The 25,789-nt window shown below is 38.7% G+C and overlaps 1 protein-coding gene across 1 annotated transcript in view; it reads right to left on the bottom strand.

The window, feature by feature from the left end:
- The window catches only part of ANKRD44 (ankyrin repeat domain 44), a 359,716-nt gene that overhangs the window by 117,743 nt on the left and 216,184 nt on the right, over positions 1-25,789 (bottom strand). The window contains 5 exon segments of the mRNA XM_043993594.1: positions 3,119-3,197; positions 9,964-10,176; positions 12,481-12,623; positions 15,769-15,856; positions 17,347-17,547. Coding sequence (XP_043849529.1) covers positions 3,119-3,197; positions 9,964-10,176; positions 12,481-12,623; positions 15,769-15,856; positions 17,347-17,547 — 724 coding nt within the window.

The following is a 25,789-nucleotide window of genomic DNA, read 5'->3' as shown; positions in this document are numbered from 1 at the left end:
ACTTACTTCTCTCTTGCTTATTATCAGTCCCTGTCTAGCTCTTCCTGAACCCCTATGTGTCCACACAACTCTGTGTCTCCCTGAGACTCCCAGCACACAAATACAGTTATAGGAGAGAGCAATACTGAGCAAAACCTGTATCTTTATTTGACTCATACTAGCATATAAAACTACCATTATATGTATTTATTATATATCACTATATTATACATGTTATATAACTATATAACTAGGATTGTAATAAGATGAAACATGTCAATTAATTAATATATACACAATAAATTTAAATATATTTACAAATTAAATTATAAATTGACCACTGAATGGACAAGGATTTGTAATTTTGGTTTAATATAATTAATTGAAACAAAATCAACAAAACTTGGTCATTATTTTATATTCATGACAGATAAAACTTATCTAACTACAACTTTGAATTAAATAGTTTTTCTATTCGTTCAAATAGGTTTTTACTTGAAGGTGTTTTATTAAGGCAACTAAGAAAATGAATGCTCTATTTATAGTCAGAAAAAGAAACTCAAGATGGTATGTTAAGTGAGAAATTTAACAGATATCTCCTTCCTGTTTCTTTTTTGATTGATGTCCAATTCAAGTCCTTCTCTGTCACACAAATGCTGTGTTGCCAGGGGCAAATCACAACCTCTCAGTGTTTTAAGAAATTCTCTAATACTGTAAGTTAGAGATAAGTTGCTGAACTGTAGCAAGAGAGGGAGTTTCCATACTAGGGGTTCCCTATCACTAATGAAATCAGTTCAAGACAAAAAAAGAAAAAGGACATTGGAAACAGCTGAAGGAGAGAGAAGGAGAATGACATTAATACATCTTCATTGCCAGAATAAATTTACTGGTTTTAAATTTTTATTTCAAGAATTGGTAATTCCAGAAACTATATTCATGATAACTATAATAAAACCTTGCTATTTTAGACTAATTCTTAGAAAGAAGAGACCAAAAGGAAGAAAATATCCAAATTAATGAAAACTGAATTCTAAAACTCTATTAAAAATAAAATGTAATTTTATAACAGGAAATAACATATACAGAAAAGATAAACAAAAACTAGAATGAAATAAAAAACCATATAAATGAGACGCATGAAGGGCTCTCCTTTAATCAACAACTATGAATGATTCCTAATTAGTATACAGAGGTACTTTATAAATAGGAACTTCCCATTGCTTGAAAATGTTAGAAAGACATGTGTTCTCTTGCCAAAGAAAAGAAATTCCTTCCTAGAATTTTATTCTCCCTTTTGACACCCTTAGCAAAGGTCTGGTTGGTAATCACAAATATGAAATCAGTAGATTCAAAATTTACATGGTTTCCCCATGTAACAGAGCTGTGTTAAATACAGAACAATACTTTCTGAAAGACTAGGAAGTCCCTTTTCCTCAAAGCTCTTTTAAATGGGATAAAGAATGTATACTCAGGGGGCAGCTAGGGGGCAGCTAGGTGGCGCAGTGGATAGAGCACTGGCCCTGGAGTCAGGAGTACCTGAGTTCAAATCGGGCCTCAAACACTTAACACTTACTAGCTGTGTGACCCTGGGCAAGTCACTTAACCCCAATTGCCCACTAAAAAAAATTTTTTTTAAAGAATGTATACTCAGTTATAATGGCTCAACCAAATTCAATGAGCAGTTTAGGTGCCTTCCTGATGTTTATATTTCATGCATTAGCATGAAGGAAAATAACTTTTCCCAACTCATTCATTCCAACAAACCTTTATTTGAGCCTACTATGTTCAAGGCACTATTCTAGGCACCAAGGATAGATACATGTATTTACACCTTAAAAGAGCTAAAGAGGTATTGTATATGTAGCTACAATACAAAGAGTACCTAATACAAAGGAAAGGATCGAAGTGCTGTGAGAAATCTGAGGAAGGTGAGATCACTTTCACTTGAGGGATTGAGAAAGTGCAAGAAAGATGGTGGGATGAAAAGCAGTTAAGAAAGTCCTGATGAAAGAGGAAGTACTTGAAACCTAAATAAAGGGATAGATTTCAATATAGGGGTTCATTCCAGATATGGGCACAGGAGGCAATGTGAGCAAAGCTATGAATACAGAAGAGGGTAGCTCTGAGAATATTTCAATTGGGGTGAAGGGTAATAGTATGAGATAAGACTAGAATGCTGGCTAGGCACCAGACTGCAGAGGGATTTGTATTAGTTTATACTTTATTTGGTAACAATTGGGAGCCTTTGAAGGTCTTTGAGTCCAGGAATGATATGGTCAGAATGATGGAATTGGAAAATTACTCTCGCAGCAGCGAGACAGAATGGAGAAGGAATAGACTAGAAAAAGGAAGACCGGTTATGAAGATGTTAGAACAGCCTAGATGAGAAGAGATAAGGACTTAAACTATGTTGTTTATAGTGGGCATGGAAAGGAGAGTTACTGCTGTGATAAACTACACAGGAATTAGAAATTTATTGAATTTGCCACCCCACATGTCATTGCATTTTCTGACTTGCAATCCTCTGAATCTCTTACCATTTATCCCTTTGTTTGTCTGAATAATATTATCATAAATTAAGGGCAGAGGGCTATGTTAAATTCCAATTTCTGAAACAAGTTAAACATTTTCAATAAATATGTATGATTTAATTTTATTATTTTAAAGTGGTCAGTGGAGGGCCATGGGGCTATAAGTTCATCCTTTACAACCTCAAAGCAGTCATAGCTCTTTATACTTGTGCTTGAAACAACAGGTTTCTCACAATTATACAAATTATTTAGGATACATTTGGCGTTTTTGGAAAGGAGCCTCCAATAGTCATTTAAATAATCCTCAAGGGGCAGCTAGATGGCGCAGTGGATAGAGCACCAGCCCTGGAGTCAGGAGGTCCTGAGTTCAAATCCGACCTCAGACACTTAACACTTACTAGCTGTGTGACCATGGGCAAGTCACTTAACCCCAATTGCCTCACACACACACACACACACACACACACACACACACACACACACAAAATTTTTTAAAATAAATAAATAATCCTCAAAAACAATGAAAAGCAAAATACCAACACAACCATCACCTTTAACTTTTAAACAGAGACAAGAATCAGAAAGAGGAACACAGGATCTTCTCTTACCATTCTGAATGAGGGTTTGTGATCGTGTGAACCTTCCATGGACAGCTGTCATGTGCAGTGGACTCTTTCCATCCTTACTCTTTAAAAAAGAGAGGGAGAAGATAATTTATTCATAGATCGGTGTCATCTAACATCCCTAACAAAGTAACTGAGGAATTGGTATTGCACACAATTTTCATCCAAAAGCTCAACACTAAATGCTTTGTCATGACAGAGAGACTAAAGATAATTATGAAGGAGAAAGAGATTTTTCTATGAGAACTCTCAAGCAGTTGTTTAATTCTAAATACTTGGCCTTTTATTAAAACTTTATTATATGAGGGAAGCTAGGTGGTGCAGTGGATAGAGCACCAGCCCTGGATTCAGGAGGACCTGAGTTCAAATCCGGCCTCAGACACTTAACACTTACTAACCGTGTGACCCTGGGCAAGTCACTTAGCCCCAGTTGCCTCACCAAAACAAAACGAAACAAAAACCTTATTATATCAGGCTGCAAGAAACATAAAATTCCCCATTTTATAGTTAAAGCTCTCAGGGTGGGTAAATGATTTACTCAGGGTTGGACATGAGGGTGGAAACTGCAATCTGACTTCAAATCTTTTAGTCAGCACTACTTACCATAAAACTTCTCCTCCTCAAGTGACCTAGGGAAGAAGGTACCCTTCAAGGCTTTACTTTCCACCTAGTCTATAGTACATGGGGGAAGAAAGACAAATGGTGTGTTTACTTGTGGGGTCTTATCTGAAACAGAGGCTAACTCGCTTGCCATAAATCAATGTCACATTTAACAACTGACCTGGGACCTACTTCCATTTAATAAAATCCAACACTCCTGAAAAGCAGTATTTTTTTTTCACTGTTTTAAATGAATGAGGGGACCTTATTTTGCTGGCCTTGTTGGAAATCACAGAATCAACATATGAAAGTCATTTGGCCGCTGCCATTTTGAAACTACACCATAATGGACTTTGAATTTATGCAACATTCAAAAATGATGGCTGTCTCCTAACTAGTTAGTCAAGGGAAATACTCTTGTACAATGAGACCAAACCACAGATAGTGGACAGAATTTGTAAATTAGTTATGAACAAGGAATTTGATTAAAACATTCAAATAAAAAAAAAAATATTGGCGTCAGAGGCCCAAGGTACAATAGAGTAAAATTGCAAAGGAGTCTATTTAGGTTTGGTGAAAGAAAGGACTTCCTAACAATAAGAGAAGGCCAAAAATGCAAGGAGGTACCTTGGAAGGTAATAGGCCTCCCTCTGACCAGAGGCCTACGGGCACACTAGAGGACCACTTGCTGGGTATGTCGTAGATGAGATTCTTGTTCAACTAGGTGGACTTTGAACTCCCTTAGGACACTTAAATCCCAAGTCAGATCCATCATTCATAGTAGTAGTAATAGTAGTGATTATTGTAATAATAATATATTCGATATTAGGGTACTTTTTCTCTTGGGACTTCAGAGGGCTTTCACATCTTACTATTGTTTTTAGGTTTTAATGGTGCTTTGTGCTTAATAGTGCTTGCTCCAAAGCCAGGCTTAGGAGGTGTAGTGGATAGAGCAAATGGACCTGAAGTCAGGAAGAGGAGAGTTCAAATCAGGCCTCAGATAGTAGCTGTGTGACATTAGGCTAGTCATTTTTTTTTTTTTTTGGTGAGGCAATTGGGGTCAAGTGACTTGCCTAGGGTCACACAGCTAGTAAGTGTTAAGTGTCTGAGGCCGGATTTGAACTCAGGTCCTCCTGAATCCAGGGCCAGTGCTCTATCTACTGCGCTACCTGGCTGCCCCTAGGCTAGTCATTTAACCCCTCCACTCTCAATTTTCTCATCTCATCTGTAAAATGAGGATAATAATAGCACTTACTTCGCAGGGTTGTGAGGAGAAAATGAGATAATATCTGTAGAGAGCTTTGTGAACATTAAACGGCCATATAAATGCTAGCTCTTATTGTTATTATTATTATTGATGTTAAAGGTGATACTATAATGGAGCCTATAAAACATTAATTTATGAACTAAAGCAAAGTTGAAAATACTGGTAGATTTTTCCTTGAAGTTCCTCAAAACAGGTAAGTTTTCTTTAAAAAATGTCCAATATGTATAAATTCATATAGCAGTATGGTATGATGGAAAACATGGGATTGGAGACAATAGAACCTGAATTCGAATCCTGCCTTCAATATTTCCTGTCTATGTGACCCTGAACAAATTCTTTAATTTCTTTGGGCCATGCTTTGCTCTTCTATAAAATAAGGCTGGGTTTTTTTTATCTCTGAGGTCCCTTCTAGCTCTATAGCTATGCCCTATGATCACATAAGTACCAAAGGTCATACTGGTAGTAAGAGCTGGTGTCATGATTTGAATCCAGGTCTCTTGTGACTTTAAGTTCAGAGATCTTTCCACTAAACCATGCTTCCTCTGAGAAAATATTGATAACAATGTGAATTAAAGACACAAATCTATACCTAGGCATCATTATTTCTCTAAATCTTGCTCTAAATGGTGTTTCTTTTAAATTTGATATAGAGTGTTCAGCTATTTGCACAATTATTTTAATAGTTTGTCTTTGTGCAAAAGGCATATTCAAACAGTATTCATGTGTTTTAAATCTCATCTCTAGAACAAGTGTCTAAGGTGGCTGATATCCTTCCCACGAACCAGGGCACTTCTGTTTGCTGGGTTACACCTTTATGAATTGCAGTCAGGTTGCTAGGAGAAGGTAACAGAGCTCTAAGAAGTATGGCTTACAAATTCTGCCCTGCTTCAATGCAAAAAAGACCTCATCTCCCTTATCATTGCAATGCTGTTACTTCAGTGAAGGTGCTAATGAATACTAACAGATCTAAAGTCAGGAGAAAGAAGAAAAGATAAGGCACATGTGGGTAGGACAAATTACTTCTAAATGTCAGAAGGATGGCTGTATCTACCTTCAATATCATGCTTATTTCAGGTCCATCACTTGGGTCTTCTCTTTGTGTTACTAAGCCCAAGCAGGTGACCCTCAGGATATGCTCGAAGAGAACATTAGTTGGGTTAAGAGGAGGAACGGCTATTTTCTGAGGGCTACTTTGCCCCTGTGGAGCAATTATGGAAAGGCATTGGATAGCAAAGAGAGAGAAGGTAAAGATGGGTTGTAATCATGGAAAGACAAGTTGAAGCCATATTGTGAAGGACCTTAATATCAGACCGAGGGATTTATACTTTACAGAACTGCCAGAAGGGAGATTATTGAAGTAAAATCACTTTATAATTTACTATGCTGCTTCTATTTGTAAAGGATATCAGACTCTACATTGGGTTACTTGAAATTCCATACCACATGGGTGACAAAGAGAACTGTAAGAACGTGACCAACACAGCAATCCTTACCTCTTTTCATCCATCTTTTAATTGCTATGACTCATTCAACTGATCATTTCTGACTTGCAGTGCTAACAGGTAATACATGCATAAGAGTTTGGTCACTTGACAGGCTCTGTCCCAAAGGGAGAGGAGAAGGAGGTATAGGTATAGTGCACATATAAAAGCTGCAACCAAATGTTGAAAGGAAAATTTTTCATTTGGGCTTTCACCCTGATAAATGAGGCAAATCTCAGGACAAAGAGAATTAAAAGGATTTAAGTTCTTCAAAGCAGCAACACATTGACTGATTGGCTGATGACTGCAGATCAGCAATGGATTCAAGTTGGGACCAACTTTTATAGGTAACTTTAAGATGATCCAAATAGGTCCACCTCAACAAAAGAGGCTGGGCCCTTGAATCTCAGTTTCTCCCCAAGGTAGCAAGAATGGGACAGTTTACAGGTAGGGGTATGTGACAAAAGAGCAGGCAATATAAAAAGCTGCAGGCTTGGTGTCTCCTTCCCTAGCAGAGCCTCCCCCAGCACTGGTTGATAAAAAGGGCTGGGAACAATGGGTAACTGAATCAACCTAACTTGCAACACTTGCTTTTGACAAAACAACAATCCACTAATGACTCAAAAAATAGCTCAGAAATAACTACCTGGTAACTAGAGGACCCAGTTTCAGATCACAGCTCCTATGTCTAATTGTCTTCAAGTCATTTGGTTCCATCTTGCCCCAATACTAAATGCTTTCCAGTGTACCTCAAAAGTACATGTGGAAATAAACTACATTTCCCAGGATTCTCTTGCCCACAGCCCTGGAAAATTCCAGCAGGATTTGGCAGCTTGGTAGCTCATCGTAATCTTTTTGAAGACCATGTGAGTTTTCTGGGCTGTATTTCAACAGAGCAGAGCTAAAATGAGTGCTTGAAAGTTAAAATAGGATAGGGATAAGGGATTTGTGTGTCTGAGCCGTTGATAGAGAACATGGACATGGAATGACACTGATGAATAGCCACACTGGTTCAAAACCAAGTTTACTTGAAATAATACATAATGCAAAATGGAGTAAAGATAGAGACCACCCTCAGAGTCGGGAAGACCTGAATTCAGTTCTCATCTCTGACTCATACTGACTGTGAGTCCTTGAGCAAGTTACTTAATGTTTTTGTGCCTCAACCAAGAGTATAGGGTTCTAGTTTTAGAAAAGGTGGTAATTTGCATTGGTTAAGCAAATTCTTCTGTAGCTTCCTATAACAATGAAATCAGAGGTCTGGTAAAAATAAAAATAATCAACAAGCATTTCCCAAGTGCCCACTCTATGCCAGGGACTGGGAAGTACAAATAAAAAGAATTTTAAAATCCCTACTCTCAAGAATAATAATAATAAAAATGATGACGGCATATAAAGACAAATCCTGACCTCACTTCAGATAACAGCTCTCATATTTAAAATCATGATTAGTTCATAAGAGAAAATGGAAATCAAGAGGATTATTAAATTAAGCTAAATTAAATAAGCACTCTTTCAGGAACATTTAATGTTATGGTAAAGAAAATCTAAACCAGCACAAGAGTGAATTTTAGATGCAGCATCTTTGCCACAGTTTAGGATTCACAAATAAATGATATGAAGAAATGAATGTTATCACAATCTGGCACACACATACACACACACATGCATGCACACATGGACACTCTTAGGCATTTTGAGGTCAAAGCAAAAACTCAATGCTAACACTATTTGATGGCATTGTGACCTGATGCTATGGTTTTGAAGCCCAATATGAAGTTGGCTTCAATATGGGGGAGAGGCCCCTGAAGGATCACATAAGTGTTTAAGGGCATCCAGTGTCAGTCTAATCCAGAAGACTGGTTTAGAAGATTGGAAGAGTAATAGCAGTCTAGTGCATCTCTCTAATTCTCTAATTTGTCAAATTAGGTCAGTATTCAGCTTAATGAAATACTCTAGGTTTATTCAACACTACAGAAACCCAGTGTCCGTTGAGAATAGTCAATGGGCAGGAATGAAGCATAGCCTTGAGTCACATTTTCGTGACAGTAAATTGGGCCATCTTTTGCCTCAATTCTTACCTATGTGTAATTTAAAATTCTAAATGTGGGTTCTAATCTGTCCCCCCAGTTTTGGGAGGAAACTGACTAAAAATTGCTGATAAACGAGTATAGGTTTTTCAAGGGTTTATTGAAAGATAGTAAAAGAAAGAGAAAGATTGAGAACATATTTCCTATAACCTGGTGATCCTAACCTTCTTAAACCTCGCACTCCTGAAGTTCTCTAACACCACGCTGATGTCTCACACCAAAAGAGGAGCAAGCCTCTCGCCCACGTCAGCTTCCTCCTTCATGTTCCCCTCCCAGAAATGGGAGGTTCTTCAAGCTGATTGGCTAGTTTCATTCAAATTCATTGGTTCACTGGACCTGAAGGTGGTCTCAATGTAAAGTTCGAAGTTTTTAGTTTCTGAGAACAATGCCTTTCTTAAGTACCCTTAAGTACCAGCCAGATGTGCTTACAATCTAGTAGCCAGTCAGCAGTCAGTCCTAATTCAATCAGTTTAGATCAACCTCCAGGCGAACCCCTGAGTTCCATTATCTTGACACATTCCCCCCTTTGTTTCTTCGAGGAACAGGGTGTTCCTTGATGAAACACACCCTATCGCCAGCCTCACCCCCTCTTCCTCCCACAAGAAAATGTCACTTCCTGACGCCAAAGAAAAGGCACATGTCTTGCTCTCAGGTGCCTTCTCTTCGTGGAGGAGCTTTCCTACAGTAAGTCTCCAGCAGGTGGCATCATTCCAATCATTCCACCTAGTCCATAGTTAATATTAATATACTATTTTTTTGTGGGGCAATGAGGGTTAAGTGACTTGCCCAGGGTCACACAGGTAGTAAGTGTCAAGTGCCCGTGGCCAGATTTGAACTCAGGGCCACCTGAATCCAGGGCCGGTGCTCTATCCACTGTGCCACCTAGCTGCCCCCTAGTCCATAGTTATTGAATGGACATGGCCACAGTTAAACAGAGATCTGGGAAAGACCTTAATTTAAAAAGGCCAAAGTCACCTACTGAATCCTGAGGCAATCGCCAATAGGCTTGACCTTTGTCTTGCCACCAGACTTTGATCACTCTGGAGAAGAGAATGAAGCTAGCAATTCTTCCTCACTTAAATCCAATTCATACTCAAGTCAAGACCTTATCCTCAAGAAGGAGGACTAACAATAACCAAAGGTACCAACAGACCCCCACCCCACAACAAAATTAGTTTACCTTCAGCTTGAGAATACCAGGCAGCATCAGTTACACCTTAAAGCTTAAGGTTCAGAATTACAATTTAAATCAACACCAAAAAAATCCTTAATCTAGGTAGTACTGGGTTCACAGTAATCAATTTTATATCTAAAAGATGGGCAGTATCCAGAAAGTCTAAAAATCAACAGGTGTATCGATCACCAAATACATTCCTGGGAAGTGAAGCTCACCTGGACATTTACATCTGCCCCATTGTTCACTAACAGTTCAAGACAGAGAGCACCATGAGTAGAAGCAGCAGCAAAGTGCAGAGGGGTGAATCCATTGGTATTGGGCTGGTTCACATTGGCACCATAATCAATCAGCTCATTGACTACAGCGTCTTGCCCATTATAACAGGCGATATGAAGTGCTGTGTTTCCATAGACATTGATTTCATCAATCTGCAAATGAAACCAACAGGAGGCAATTACAATTACTGAGGCCAATTTATTCCCTTTCATAATGAATAACGGGATATCAGTAGCAACAGGAAAGTGACTCCAATTAATCAACGTATATTATTCAGTGCCTACTTGGCACTTGACACTACACTAGGGATGGTGCAAAATTTATGATGAAAAGATATAGCCCCTACCCTAGAAATGCTTACAACATAAAATTAAAGATCAAAATAAAGCAAATGAGATAACAAAGGAGTTTGCCAACACATGGGAAGGGGTCATTTTTCATAGACATTATTTACTATATTACCTCATTACCATGTATGAATATGTAACACTAACAGTTTCAAAGGAATGGGAGAGAACACATTAAGGCAAAAACCACACTGGTCTTGACATCAAAAGACTTCCAGACTGAGCTTTCACACTAAGAAGCTGTTGGCGACCATGGGTAAGTCTATTAACCTCTCTGAACCTATTTCCTTATCTGCAAATGGGGATAATATGAATGGTATCTACCTCACAGTTATTTACAATAAATAACTTCATAAATCTTAAGACACTAGATAAATGTGTCTTTATTATAAAAGGTGTGAGTTATTATTTCAAGAATATGTATAAATTCATAGTAGTTACTGGTTCCAGTTAATTAGGATTATAGGATTGAGAGCTCAAAGATTATCTAATCTAATCCTTTTTATTTTACAGATCAAGAAACTGAGGTCCAAAGATGTTAAATGACTCAACCAAAGTCAGACCGGTCCATCAGTAACACAAATGGAATTTGAACCCCAAATGTGAAACCTTTTTTTTTTTTACTGTGCCCTCTATTTGAGGGGATTTTTATGAATTTGCATGGCAACAAAGGTTTAAAGTCAAAGCTACATATTAAAAAGAGTGGGTGATGTCACAGTAGAAGAAAAATATAGAGAACTTTAATAGTAAAAATAGAGGTGGAGTTGAAGTGAGCATAAAGAAATGTGGTTAGTGAAGACAATAAGAAGGTGGCTAAGGTTTCAAGGAGGACGTGGTGTCCATGAATGGCTTTCAGCTGTTAATCTGAATCATTTCATCCAAAGTCATCCTCTAGTTGCAGAGGACAGAGACATAGTGCACAGGTAGATGACCAAAGCTTCCCTTGTGTTAGAACTGACCGCTACAACCAAGCCTAGCCCTGAACTGCTAGATCTTTAAAAGTCATGGGCTGTTTGGTCAGCAACAACCCCTCACCCCCTTTCCTCCTCCAGTTCTGAAATAGGGAAGCAATGAGCTTCCCCACTGCTTTCATAATACTGATCTCCAGTTTATTCTTCTGAGATAAGGAGATAATGTAGGTAGAAGTGCTCCGACTAACTCTGACCTCACCATTCTCTCATCTCAGCAAAAGAGACAGTGTTATATAGTGGAAAAGGACACTGGATTTGAAAGGAAAGAGTCTGGGTTCAACTCCCAGCTTTTCCCTGAACTACCTGTCACTTAATTTCTGTGCCTCAATTCCTTTTTGGTAGGTATAATGGGGGAGTTGGACTAGATAATCTCTCAGGTTCCTTTCAGCTTTAACTCCTATGATCCCCAAACCTCCAGTGTTCTCCTGTGCTTAGAAACCAAGATTTAAAAGGCCAGAAGAGAAGGTGCCCAGTAATTTTATTCAAACCTTGAGTGATATTCAAGAAGATTATGAATGAAACAAGAACTCTTTTCAGGCACCCGAGTAGAGTGACAAACTGAAATTTCTGTAAGCCTAAATGATAAATATAACTCCTAAATGTAGGAATGTATTTCGAGGTTCATGGTATGGATCAGGAAACATTCTTATACCCTTAGACCCATTACTAAAGAGGGTTGGACTTGGATTCAGAAGATCTAAGTTCAAATTCCCAGTTCTGCCACTTACTCTCTTATGTGACCTGGGACAAGTCACTTCATTCTTCCGGCCTCTTCCTCCTCTGTGACATGAAGAAATTAGACTAGGAGATCTCCAATGACCCTGACAGTGCCAAATCTCTAGTGCTATAACCCTAAGGCTAATGCCTACCATCCTTGCATGTGATTTCTGTTTCAACATCTCGGTGTCTCCCAAGATAACAAAAGTCAGCATCTTTTTGTTTTTCTTGATTTTGATTTACTTGGAAGGCCCATCTTTTGCCCTACTACAGAACTGAAGATGAAAACAAGATTATGAGATGTTGATCCCTGAATTAAAATGCAAGTGTGCATTATTGCTATAACAATAATAACAACAATGAAACATAAACACAGTAATCTATCTATTGGTGAGTCGTCTGGAGATGATTCAGTGCTTACCTCCACCCCTAGATTGAGGAGGTGTTTAACCACATTTACTTGTCCATTGGAGGCTGCAGCATGCAGTGGGGTGTAACCTTTCTTGTCTTTGCATGTGACTTCCGCACCATGGTTAATAAGCAGTGCCACCACTTCCAGGTGGCCTTTAAAAAGATAAAGCAGCAGAATGCATTATGATTATAACTAATTGGTTTTCTGACTTTAGCATCTTGAATGTTACAAACACCAAAACTGAAACCAACCCCCCCCCCAAATTTCATGTACAAAACAGAACAGGGAAGAAGGAGTACATTAAAATGCAAATCTTTATGAACAAAAGCTTGAAGTTTTTTTTTTAATATATTTAAAATGCAACATGTTTCAAAGCTGTCCTGCTTCTGTGTGTTTCCTTTTGAACTCCTATTTTATTCTCTAGAAGAAAGTCACTTAAAAGAAAGCACTTCTAAGTGCTCACGATAACTTTATGAATTGTAAAGTACGGACATGAATAGGTAAATGAAGTTCCCTACATCAATGAAATCACAGAATTAGTCCCACACCTATCCCTACACGCTGTGCAGAAACAAAATAATTTTTTAAAAATACTAATTTTATTTGTCCATTTTCATGCCTTAATGTGCAGCAAAATTAATTTAATTTTCAATCAGTCAATAAACAACTCCTATTATGTGCCAGGTATTATGTTAAATGCTTATCTTTGATGACCAAAAATCTTTCAGTACCTCAGGATCATCATACTGAGCATCAATGATTGTTATACAATACCTTAGATATGAAAAGAGAGGTGGTGTCATGGACAGGGTCCTAGGTTTGGAATCAAGAAAAAAGAACTGGGTTTATATCCAGCCTCGGATATTTATTGGCTATGTAGCCTAAAAGTGACAAGTCACTTAACTTCTAGGTGACTCAGACAGTTCTCTAGGACTTATCTACTACATTACAAATGGGTTACAATCTGGGAATAGGACCTGCCTTGTCACACCAGGAATTCTCCACACTTATAAAATCACACATCCTTTTTGTATAATATTAATATCACTCTTTATCAAGTAGATATAGGAAATTGGGCAGAACACAAACTGATGTCAGATAAAACCTAGACATTGGCTTAAAATGTTAATTATTTAAAATTATCTCTGGTTTTGGTTTATTTTCTTATAATTTGGCTCTTTCTACTAATAGTGGAATACAAAAAAAAAATCTAGTTACCTGAAATTTTGTCTCAGTTCATCTTTATTTTTCCTTAGGATTTCCAAAGATAACCTTTTTGGAATTTCTCACGTGTAAGAATGGTGGCACAGTGCTTTGAAGTTATTATTCCTACATTACTTATCCAGCAACCATAAAAGATTAAGTAAAGCCAAATGTCTAGGTAACTCTCATTTTGATCTGACTAAACATTATTGAAAGCTATTCACCTTTCTTTCCATTTTCTAATCACTAAACAAGCACAGATATCACCTCACTAAATACCAGAAGTCTTTGCCAATACTCCTGGGTGTTTTGGTTTTGTTTCTGTTGTTCTTTTCAGGACAATAAGGGTTAAGTGACTTGCCCAAGGTCACATAGCTAATGTCAAGTGTCTGAGGTCGGATTTGAACTCAGGTCCTCCTGAATCCAGGGCCAGTGCTTTATCCACTGTGCCACCTAGCTGCCCCCTGTAATATAATGTTAAATTATGTTTAGTTGCCTTTCTTTTCCCCCAGCATTTAAGACAGTACTCGGCCATAGTATGCTCTTATAAATGTCTTTTGATCTTTTCTTATCTTGACTGATCAGTTATGAACTTTATTTTTTGTTTTTGCAGGTCAATGAATGTTAAGTGACTTGTCCAGGGTCACACAGCTAGTAATTGTCAAGTGTCTGAGGCTGAATTTGAACTCAGGTCCTCCTGAATCCTAGCTGCCCACAAAATACTCCTGTTTTGAGAATGAAAATAAATGACTAGCATTCCTGATCACAAAGACTATTCATTCTAAAATTTTAACTAGAGACACTTGATCAAACCCAGATACACACATCTAATGCTGTTATTGTTGTTCATCCTTCATTCTCAAAAAGTACCAATGATATCATGAGGGTGCTTAATTTGCTCATGAATTGGATTTGTATAGGAACTTCACCTCTCATCTCCCTCAGGTCTGCACTGAGGAAATTTTCCATCTGGTCATTTTTGCCAATGACACAAAAGGTCAAAAATGGGAGAGGGGAGAGGAAGCCATGCCTCCCCCTCAATACCAAGGACTAGGATATTTTCCTCTGAACAGACAGAATTAGGAACTGCATACAATAATTTCACCTTGAATGAAGGACATGATACTACAACTCTTCTTTATTACATGGTTACTCAATTCAAATCAGTTCTTTAACCTAAGTAGTCAATAACACATAATACTACTTCATATTTTAAAAACACTTTAAGGTTTAGAAAGTGCTGTCCTTAGAATAAGGATAATGTGATAGTGGATAAAGTATTATTTATCTTCCATTTCATAGCTCAGGGAATTGAGTTAGAATTTGAACCCAAGTCTTACTTGACTTCAAGTCCAAGGATCCTTCTACTAAAATGCGTTGCGGAGGGCAGTTAGGTGGCACAATGGATAAAGCACCAGCCCTGGATTCAGGAAGACCTGAGTTCAAATCCAGCTTCAGACACTTGACACTTACTAGCTGTGTGACCCTGGGCAAGTCACTTAACCCTCATTTCTCCACAAAAACCAAAAAAACAAAAACAAAAAGAAATTCACCGCCTTTCAAATAAAAAGCCATAACAAGGAAGGGTAGTCAAAATATTGTCCAACTAGAGTTTGAGCCCTTGTTCTTGCAGGCAAGTCCCTTTCTTTCTTTCTTTCTTTCTTTCTTTCTTTCTTTCTTTCTTTCTTTCTTTCTTTCTTTCTTCCTTTCTTCCTTTCTTCCTTTCTTCCTTTCTTCCTTTCTTCCTTTCTTCCTTTCTTCCTTTCTTCTCATTTCACTTCCATTTCCTGGTACAGCACATACATTTTATGTAGTTTCCAACTGAGGCCATGCAATTTTTAATTAGCGTGTTCCTTAGACTCATCCTTTCTCTCTAGGGGAAGCCAATCACCAGAGTACCACTGCCCCCACCCAAAAAATAGCATTTGTTCTAGTCATACAACATGCTCAGGCCTTTGAACAGAAGCTGGATTGGCCTGGAAACCAGAGCTAGAAAAAATAAATACTCAGCCAGAGTCTGAACAAGCTTCATGACAGGTGAACATATCCAGTTTAATTTGATAAGCACTTCCCTTTTATTCTAACCATCCTTACCCATATACGCTGCCCAGTGAAGAGCTCGCCTGTCCTTCTTGTCAAATGCATTGATGTTTGCTCCTTTAGCCAAGAGCAAATTGACCATCTGAAAAAGCCAAGCAAGAAGAACATCAAACATACACTTAGTGAAAGATTATCTTCTTGTTGTGTAGGGCTTCTTAGCCTGGGGTCCATGAACTTAGTTTTAAGAATATTTTTGAAAATGTATTTCAATGGAATTAATGTCCTTATGTAATCTAATGCATTTTCTTCATTTAAAAATGCTATTCTGCAAAGGGATCCATAGGACTCATCAGACTGCCAAAAGTATCCATGATACAAAACAATTTAAGAATCTCTACTGTGGAAGAAACTGTAGTATCGACAATGATAACATCCAAAAGAAGATAAAGTCCTTTGAATCAAAGGCAGAAAGATTACATGACCAAGGGTGCTAGTATGTACTTTAAGAATCTTGTAATCCAGAAAAAAAAAAAAAAGGAACTGTGGAATATGGATGCTGATTGGACCATACTATTTCTTTTGGTTTTGGTGCTGTTGTTTTTCTTTTTTGAGGTTTTTTCTTTTTGTTCTTGTAAAGAATTAATTGTTATTTGAGGGGTTTATGCTTCAGTGTGCACTGGCCTGGGGCTCCGCAAACCACACGGTGCTCCACCCACTGGTTGTAGCCGTTGCCATGGCGCTGGCACCTCACGTCATCACCACTTGCTGACGCCTACATGGGTCTGGCAAAATGATAATGATTGGAAGCCTAGTGAGGGCAGTCATGTGACTGTCAGAGTGGTCATCCCATTGGCTGGGGCTGTGTGGGGTTTTTCTGGGATCGGGGGAGAAGAATTGGGCATTCTAGGTGGACACTGAAACAACAGAAGTTCTGCTGCGTATTCTCAGCTGATTCCTCGGCGGTGGTGTTATTCAGGTTGTATAATTTCCCTTTCCCCATTTTATTTCCTTTCCCTTGATCCTACTGATCCTGTTTGTGTTTTTTTTTTAAGTTTGTTCTTGTTAAAATAAATCCTGTTCTGTTTTGAGGGAGGCTGCCGGTCTGCATCCTTGCCCCAATATTGTGGCGAGCCGCTTAGCTAACACTCCCCAATTAAAAATTGGTCCCCACACTCTGATTCTTCTCTTATAACATGACTAATGCAGAATTATGTTTAATGTTATTGTACATATATAACCTATATCAGATTACTTGCTGTTTGGGGGAGGGGGAAGGGAAAAATTTGAAACTAGAAATCTTATAAAAACAAATGTTGAAAACAATCTCTACATGTAACTGGAAAATAATAAAATACTTTTATAATTAAAAAAAAATCTTGTGGCAGTGGAAAGAGCCTGGCCACATACACTGCCAGTCTACTTTCTCTCATTTCAGGAGAAAAGTATTGTAAGGAGATCACATTATTTCAATTCACCATTATCTAAATGTAAAAATTAAAATGGTCACTTAGGACATTTCTTTCTCTAAAAATGATTCTATTATGCCATTCTCAATCATGACACATATGTTCACAATGGGCAAAGAGAGGGTACAGGTTGAATGCTTGCATTCCTTGTGACTTGCCCACACACCTCCACATGGCCATTCAGAGCTGCATGGTGTAAGGCTGTCCTCCCTCCTCTGTCAGAGACGTTGACACTGCTTAGCAGTGGGATGATGACTTCTGCACACTTAACAGCCTTATTTGCAGCAGCCACATGGAGAGGAGTCTGCCAGTTCTTGTCCCGGGCATTGACATCGGCTGAGTGCTTAATCAATACTTGCACAGCTTCCTAGAAGAGAAGCAGAGTCTGAGCTATCATCATCAACCAACATTTATCAAGTGCCCGTAAGAGGTGCCAGGTAATGGGGACACAGAAAGGAGTGTGTGACTCAGCCCCTATTCCCAAGGACTATATGATCTAGTTGGGGAGATGTGGAGTATATGTCTAAGAGAGCTGATTGTGCATGAGCGAAACAGACAGAAAAGTGCTCAGAAGAAAGAAGCAATTGCTGAAGCCTGGGGCAGGAAAGAAAGACCCTTGTGGAGAAATCGGAGCCTAAATTGGGTCTCAGAGAAAAAAAAAAAAAAAGATGCCATTTGGAGAAATGGCAAGATAGGAAGCATAGTCTAAGCAGAGGAGCAAAGGAAGAATTACACTACATGTTTGGGAAACAGTGTTGATCAGTTTGTTTTACACAGAAGAGTATAAAAGTGGGAACTTAACTTGACTGAGGCTAGACTACACATCAAAGAATTGACATTTATTTTTACAAGTTGTCCAGCTGGGAAAAAAGGTGGGGTGGTGGTGGAATTTTTGTACATTAATAATAAATTGACATTTATTCAGTCAACAAGCACTGATGATACAAAGAAAAGGAAAAAAAAACCCATGTCCCTAGCTAAATGGGGGAAACAAGATGCAAACAATCATGTAGTTACAAGATATAGACAAAGTAGGTGGAAAATAGTCTTATTGGGAAGGAACTAGTAGTAGAGGACAAGGGGGTGGGAAATGGGAAAGAAATTTAAAATTTACAAAGCACTTCGCGTATGTTATCTTAGTTGAGTGTCATAACAACCCTAGAATGGACGTGTTATTATTACTCCCATTTTACAGATGAAGCAAACTAAAGATGGGAGGTTATATGATTTGTCCATGGCTACAAAGTTAGGCAAGGTCAGAAGTGGGATTTAAATCTGGTCTTTCTGACTCAAATCTAGCACTCTGCTAATGATGCCACTAGAGAAGAGATAAATAATAGATCCATGGTAGTCAGGATCAAAAGAATTCTATTCTTTAAAGTTGCAAATCCTATTTCTCCATGCTACATATAGGGAAGGAAGGAAGGAAGGATAGAAGGAAAGAAGGATGGAAGGAAAGAAGGAAGGAAGGAAGGAAGGAAGGAAGGAAGGAAGGAAGGAAGGAAGGAAGGAAGGAAGGAAGGAAGGAAGGAAAGAAATATTTATTTTCTCTACTATGTACCAGGCACTGTGCTAAGCACTTTGCAAATAATATCTCATTTAATCCTCACAACAACCCTGAGGGATAGATATAATTGAGGAATGTGAGACAGAAAAATTGAGTGACTTGCCCAAAGTCATACAGTTAGCAAGTATCTGAGACCTTGAACTCAGGTCTTCCTGAGTTGAGATCAAGTGTGTGATGCACTGCAACACCTAGCTGCCTGGAAAGCTTACATTCTGCTGGAGTAGGGATGGGAGGAATAGATAAGTAAATACAAGGTAATCTGAGGAAATACAAGATAGTAACAACTAAGTGGATGGAGGGAAGCACAAACCATTAGTACATTTCAGAAAGGAAACATAAATGGAGTCTCCAGCACAGGGTACCTTAATTCAGTTTTAGGACTTAATGACTTCTGGAATATAAATGCTGTAAACTTTTTCTTAAATTTCAAGATTAATTATTTAAATATTTAAAATATTGATATGTCTCATATTAAAATTCAACATAATCACTGTCTTGTGCTATATATTGCTCCAGTTGATTTTCAAACTTTGTAAAACCTTTCAAGGGGGCAGCTAGGTGGTGGCACAGTGGATAGAGTGCTGGGCCTGAAGTCAATAAGACTCCTCTTTCTGAGTTCAAATCTGGTTTCAGACATGTACTAGTTGTATGACCCTGGGCAAGTCACTTAACCTTATTTTCCTTAGTTCCTCTGTAAAATGAACTGGGGAAAGAAATGGCAAACTACTCCAGTATCTTTGCCAAGAAAACCCCAAATGGGGTCACAGAGTTCTACATTAACAACAACAAAAACCTTTCATCTGCTGCTAAATGACTAGAATGCATTTGTAATGCTAGCCTTAAGATCATCCCAAGAACACAATTTTAAAATTCAAAATTCCCAAAAGTAAATGAGTGTAAATAAATTAAAATAATTAAGCTTTGAAATTATGTTCTTGGTAAGTTTACAGCATTTATACTTCTGAAGTAATTAAAACTGCACTAAGACTTTTGGGAAACCCCAAATACCTCTTTACATTTGAATTTTATAGAGGTTCCCAAATTCAAGGCCTACTTTAGCAACAACATTAGCCTTTTGGAACTTTTGTGGCCTAGCAACATGATAGGTCAAAGGGAATCCCAACTCTCCCATTTTTATTCCAGCAATGATATAGAAGGATTAACAGCCTACAAACATGGAAGAAGGGGCGAGAGAAGTAGGTACCACATGAATCAAGCAAAGGAAGGTTAACACACACATATACCCACACCCATATCCACATTCTCACTCATAGTTTGGAATAGAAATATGGAGAAACAGATGGAATGGGGGTGGAGGAGAGTTGAAAAGGAGGGAAATAGTAACAGCATTTCTCTGTTTTTATCAATGAGCCCCAGGCCTGGTCATTTTTCCATGTTCTTTCTACCATTCCTTCTCTCCCCCACCCCCCAGCTCCCCAACCTCTAGATTATGTAATGAGTAGCATAGTTTTTACTCTACTAACTAGAAAGGAATCTGTCGGGAAATTCTTCCCACATGAAGGAGAAGTTCTTGCATAGTTTAATATATTTTGTCCAGCTTAAATGGGCTAAAATGATTGTGAGATTAGAAGCAGCAGCAAAGTTTCTGGAAATAAACACTTTAAGACTTTAAATCTCTGCAGCCATTTAAAATAATAAAAAATTTGAAGTGTGAACTATCCACATTTGCCTAATAATTTCTGAACCACACAGGAGTTTTATACAATTGAGCAAAAACCTAAGCTTATGAAGAAAACTAGTACACAATTTTCTTTACAATCTTTAAAAAATTCTTGACAAAGCTTAATTATTGAATACTTCCTTTCCCCTTAGTTTTTCAGACAGAAAAAGATTTTATAGCTGTTTTATGAATTCCCAAATGCAAAAAAAAAAAAATCTCTTCCATCCCACTTTGTTTTGTAAGGCAAACAATAAAAAAACACTCAGTTCATTCACAAAACCAAAGGCTCTGATCAGGAAACAAGATCAGTAAATACATAGAAGCTATTTGTTACTACTAAAGTAGGTGATGTAACTATAAAATCAATTGGTGGGTGTTTTTTTCTTATTGAATGAGAAATACAAATAAGGAGAACTAAATCTCTCAGATCTGATTCTCCCACTTATTAGTGCTTTTCCTTTTTCTCCACCATACCAAATTACTCTGTATTTCATAGACTCTAGTTTTAGAGGAATTAAATAAAATGATGCATGTAAGGAATGGGCTTTGAAAACTCTCAAGAACTCTAAAAAGGTTTTGTTGTTCAGTCGTGTCTGACTCTGTGACCTCGTTTGGGCTTTTCTTGGCAGAGATGTTGGAGTGGTTTGCTATTTCCTTCTCCAGTTCATTTTACAGATAAGGAAACTGAGGCAAACAGTTAAGAGACTTGCCCAGGGGTCACACAGCTAGCAAGTGTCTGTGACCAGATTTGAACTCAGGAAGATGAGTCTTCCTGATTCCAGGCCTTGTGCTCTATCCACTTTGCCACCAAAAAGGTTAGCTAGGGGGGCAGCTAGGTGGCACAGTGGATAAAGCACTGGCCTTGGATTCAGGAGTTCCTGAGTTCAAATCCAGCCTCAGACACTTGACACTTACTAGCTGTGTGACCCTGGGCAAGTCACTTAACCCTCATTGCCCCGCTCCCCCCCAAAAGTTAGCTAGGCTTTGTTGTTGATAAAGACTTTAGAGGTTATCTGTTCATCTTTTAAATGAAGAGAAACTAAAATCCAGAAAGCCTTAGACCCTAGCTTGAGGTAGCCGATTAGTACTTTATTTTGTATATATTTGCATTTTCTTATCTATATATAGTTGTTTCCCTCCAGAGGAAGTGAGGGGAAATAAGCATTTATATAGCACCTACTATTTTCCAGGCACCAAACTAAGCACTTTATAAATGCTATCTCATTTGATCCTCACCACAATTTAGAGAGGTAGGTGCTATTATTATTCCCAGACAGAGGTTAAGTGACTTGCCCAGGATCATAAAGCTAGTTAAGTGTCTGAGGCCAAATTTGAACTCAGATCTTCCCTTCTCCAGGTTCAGTACTCTCTTCACTTGTACCACCATGAAAGATCAAAGGAAGACCCAAATTGAAGACTAACCCTGGAAAGTCTAATAGAAGTATTTTTTTTCAAGCTTATGTTTGAAAAACATAGTAGCTATGCACTTGCTAACACTTTGGTATTCCAAAATTACTGGAAAATAATTGTTGTTTATAATTACACATGTTACCCATGGGCATAAACAGTGACATATTTTACAAATTGGAAACTCCTTAGGGGCACAGAGCCTATTTTCTTGATGAAAGCATCCTGTGTTCTGCCCCTCCCTACTAGGGCTTTCTACAAAGTCAGTATTCAAGCGAAATCTATGGAATTAATGTTATACTATAATCCAACTGTAAACCCTGTATGTCACAAACTATGTCTATTAAGAGAACTTTTAAAGCTGACGATGCCTGTGGCAGCACCCAAATCCCCATGTACATTTATTCTGTCGCTCTAATTATTAATTTTTATCCTACATTCTACTGGAATTATGTAAATTGGTGCCCATCTTATTTGTCCAATTAACAAGATTGTTCCTTTAAAATCACCCATCATCATATTTAGCCTTGGCATTTTTCTTTACATAGGCCAATTACAGGAAGAGCTGTGAGCACCAAAGGGGCTTGCTGAGGACTTTGGAACCTGTCCAGAATTCTAATGGAAACATTCAAGAGGCCAGGGCTTGAAAAAGCAAAGCTGATAATCCCAAAGGTTGGCAGAATCTTAGTTTTACATGCTATATGCTATATACATGTATCTTCATTGACTAAACTTTGAAGATTTTTTTGGTTGTTGTTTCTAAGCACTTGTTATAATGACTTGTTTCCTTTTCAGTTGTTTTTCAGTCATGTGTGACTCTGTGACCTAATTTGGGCTTTCTTGGCAAAGATACTGTAGTGGTTTGCTATTTCCTTCTCTGGCTCATTTTAAAGATGAGGAAACTGAGGCAAACAGGGTTAAGTGACTTGCCTAAGGTCACACAGCTATTAAGTGTCTGGAGGCCAATTAAAACTCACGTCTTCTGTCCAGGCTGTCACTATATCCACCTAGCTAGCCTTAGCTGCCTTAGCTACCTGATAACATAAGTTAAATATCTTAATGTAGATTTATTAAGAAAATCAAAATCTCAAATGGCATATTTCCTATATAGTTCTAAAATTTCCCTTATCCATTCAGCATGAGGCACCCGCAAAACAAAAAGACCCAGTACTTTATTCTAGAAGCAATAGGGATCCCCCTGAAGCTTTTGGAGATCAACATGGTCTGACCTGTGCTTTAGGAATATCATATTGAATGAAATAGCACAGGAAAGAGTAACATACACACACGTGTGTGTGTGTATGTTATATGTATGTGTGTGTAATATGCATATATAACTTTAAAGTTTGTCAAACACCTTCCATACATTATGCTCATTTGAACCGCACAAAAACTCTGAGCTAAAGGACTACACTATTATGATTCCCTAGTTTGGGGATGAGGAAATTCAGAGGAGACCTATGACTTGGCCATGGTCACATAACTAGTAAGAATCAGAGGTGAATTATGAACTCAGGGTCTTTCTGATTTCAGGTCACTACAGACAAAATCTGATAAACAGATGAAGAGACTGAAAGCCCCATAAAGAAGGTACCAACTGTTCATGTACATTTGACTGTGATTATTTTGAAAGTCTTCATTTTGGTGGCATTTAATGACTTTCTGAATTTACTCATGAGGCATGGACGTTCACCCTGCAGACCTGTAGAGGGAGCTGCTGGCAGCCAGGAGGCTCTTGAAGGACCCTTAGGCTGAGTGAATGGAGAAGACAGCCAAGTATTTTACGAGCTGCCTGCAGAAATGGCAAACACAGCCCAGGTCACAGGAACGATTCCATCTCTGTCAAATAGCCAATGGAATATCATTTAAATGCCTTCCTGGGAAGCCAGGGCTCCTGCAGAGGTTGGGTAGCTGTTGGTAACCAATCTTATGTATCTTTAGGTCTAGCTGATTTTTAGTAAAAAACAACAAAGAAAAAGTCAGTTTTGGAAGAAAGTCCTGGACTGACATCCTTAATTAGCATGACAACTTCTACATATGAAAATCCAAAAGTCTGCTTTTTTGAAAGCTTAATGAAACTGCTTACTGAAAAAGTCAGAAAACAAAATCCAGATTTGCTTATAGACCCCTCCCTTCTCCCCTACCTCCCACCCAGTTTGTATGACTTTTTTGAAGAGGGGCCAATACATTTTTCCTCATCGCAGGGTGGAATATCAGAAAGGAAAAATAATATTACATTTGTTTTTCTGAATAATATAGAAAACCAAGTGATTTCTCTTCTTCCTCAAAAAAAAGAAAACCCTGAACCTAACCCTGAGTTTTAGCAAGTCTCTTCTAGTCACCTCCCTGCCCAGCCATCTGTGAGGATTAGATATACTCTGAAGCAGGGGGGCAGCTAGGTGGCGGCAGTGGACAGAGCACAGGCCCTGGAGTCAGGAGGTACTTGAGTCAAATCCAGCCTTAGACACTTAACACTTACTAGCTGTGTGACCCTGGGCAAGTCACTTAACCCCAATTGCCTCACTAAAACAAAACAAAACAAAAAACCCAAAGATATACTCTGAGGGCTAACAGACCTCATTATTGGTATTATTAAAAATCATACTAACCAAAAGAGGTCAGAAGCACAATTCTAGGAGGCCTAAAAAGCTTAACCAGGAAGTCTGTGAGTGACGCAATCCGTTACTAAAGATGGCGGAGTAGCCCAATCCAGGGGAAAGAATTCTGGATTTGGACTCGGAAGACTTGGGTTCAAATCCCATGTGCCACTTGCTATCTGTGGGACGTTGGTAACTCTCAACTTCTCTAGGCTTCTCTCAGTTTCCTCATCCCAGAGAATGAGAGGGTTGGACTACATGGCCTCCAAAGTCCACTCTAGCTCTCAATCTACAACACCACGATCCTTCCGATCGCTCTGCTATATCATTTGCCTTTGTCCCTTCTTCCCATTTCTCACTGCATACTAACCTTCATTTTGGGGCCATATCTTGTTTCATCTAGACTAGTTTGATGACCTCGGAATAGTTTATCTGTCGTCTTTCTTATCTAATCTAATAGCCTGAGTTCCCGACAGATTCCTGTTGCCTAATCCCTGTGGACCCTCAAGGCCACACAATAATCTTTGTTATTCTTTCCTGATTCTCGACTACACTCTCTGCATTAACCACTTCAAACACTTTCTCTTCTCTCCTCAGACACTTATGCTAGCTGAAGCAGTGGGATAGCCTGCGGGTGAGACAGGAAGCAGCACGTGTCAGGAAAATCCAACCACCCACACCAACCCTTGATCACCTTGTCCCTTCAAGTTCTGATGGAGACAGCAGAGGATTCTGAGCCCAAGACCCTTGGGAAAAGCAGTGCTCTACAAACCACCAAAGCTGCTTCCAGACAAGCCCCCATAGCCTGAGGGAAGAAATCATTGTGAAGAGGAAGCCCACCTTCTTTATCACTGGATGTAACAACTGATGACCAACTACCAGAAATAGGTAGATAGGCAAAGAAGCTCTGAGAGAGGCACGACCCTCCAGACCACTAGTCCTATTTCTAGCCTAGCCTTCACAGCTATTATCTGGGAAAGCAACTCCTGTGGAGAAGGGGCCCAGACACCCCCCACACTGTCAACCACCTGCCACACAAAGGACAGGCAGGACAGCCTAGCCAAAGTAGAAGGCACCATCTCAACTACCATCCCCCCACGGGCCCTGATGGGGGCAGCCCAGGACCCCAAACCCAAGAGTTTTGGGATTAGCATTGGTTTCCAGCACAGTAACCTCCATTATCAATCCTGGGAAGCAACTCCCACTGAGATGCAGTCTGGAAAATGCTTCTGCTGGTGCTTTAGCCGTGGCTACTGAAAACCCAAAAAGGAAAGTTCTTTCCACCAAAGTCCTTGGCATTATCAAATAGTTCAACATCAGAAAGGGAAATGGTTTTATTAGTACAAATGACATTAAA

Source organism: Dromiciops gliroides, chromosome 3 (assembly GCF_019393635.1).
Source record: "Dromiciops gliroides isolate mDroGli1 chromosome 3, mDroGli1.pri, whole genome shotgun sequence".
Classification (NCBI taxonomy): Eukaryota; Metazoa; Chordata; class Mammalia; order Microbiotheria; family Microbiotheriidae; genus Dromiciops; species Dromiciops gliroides.
This window is presented reverse-complemented; position numbering and strand designations above follow the sequence as displayed.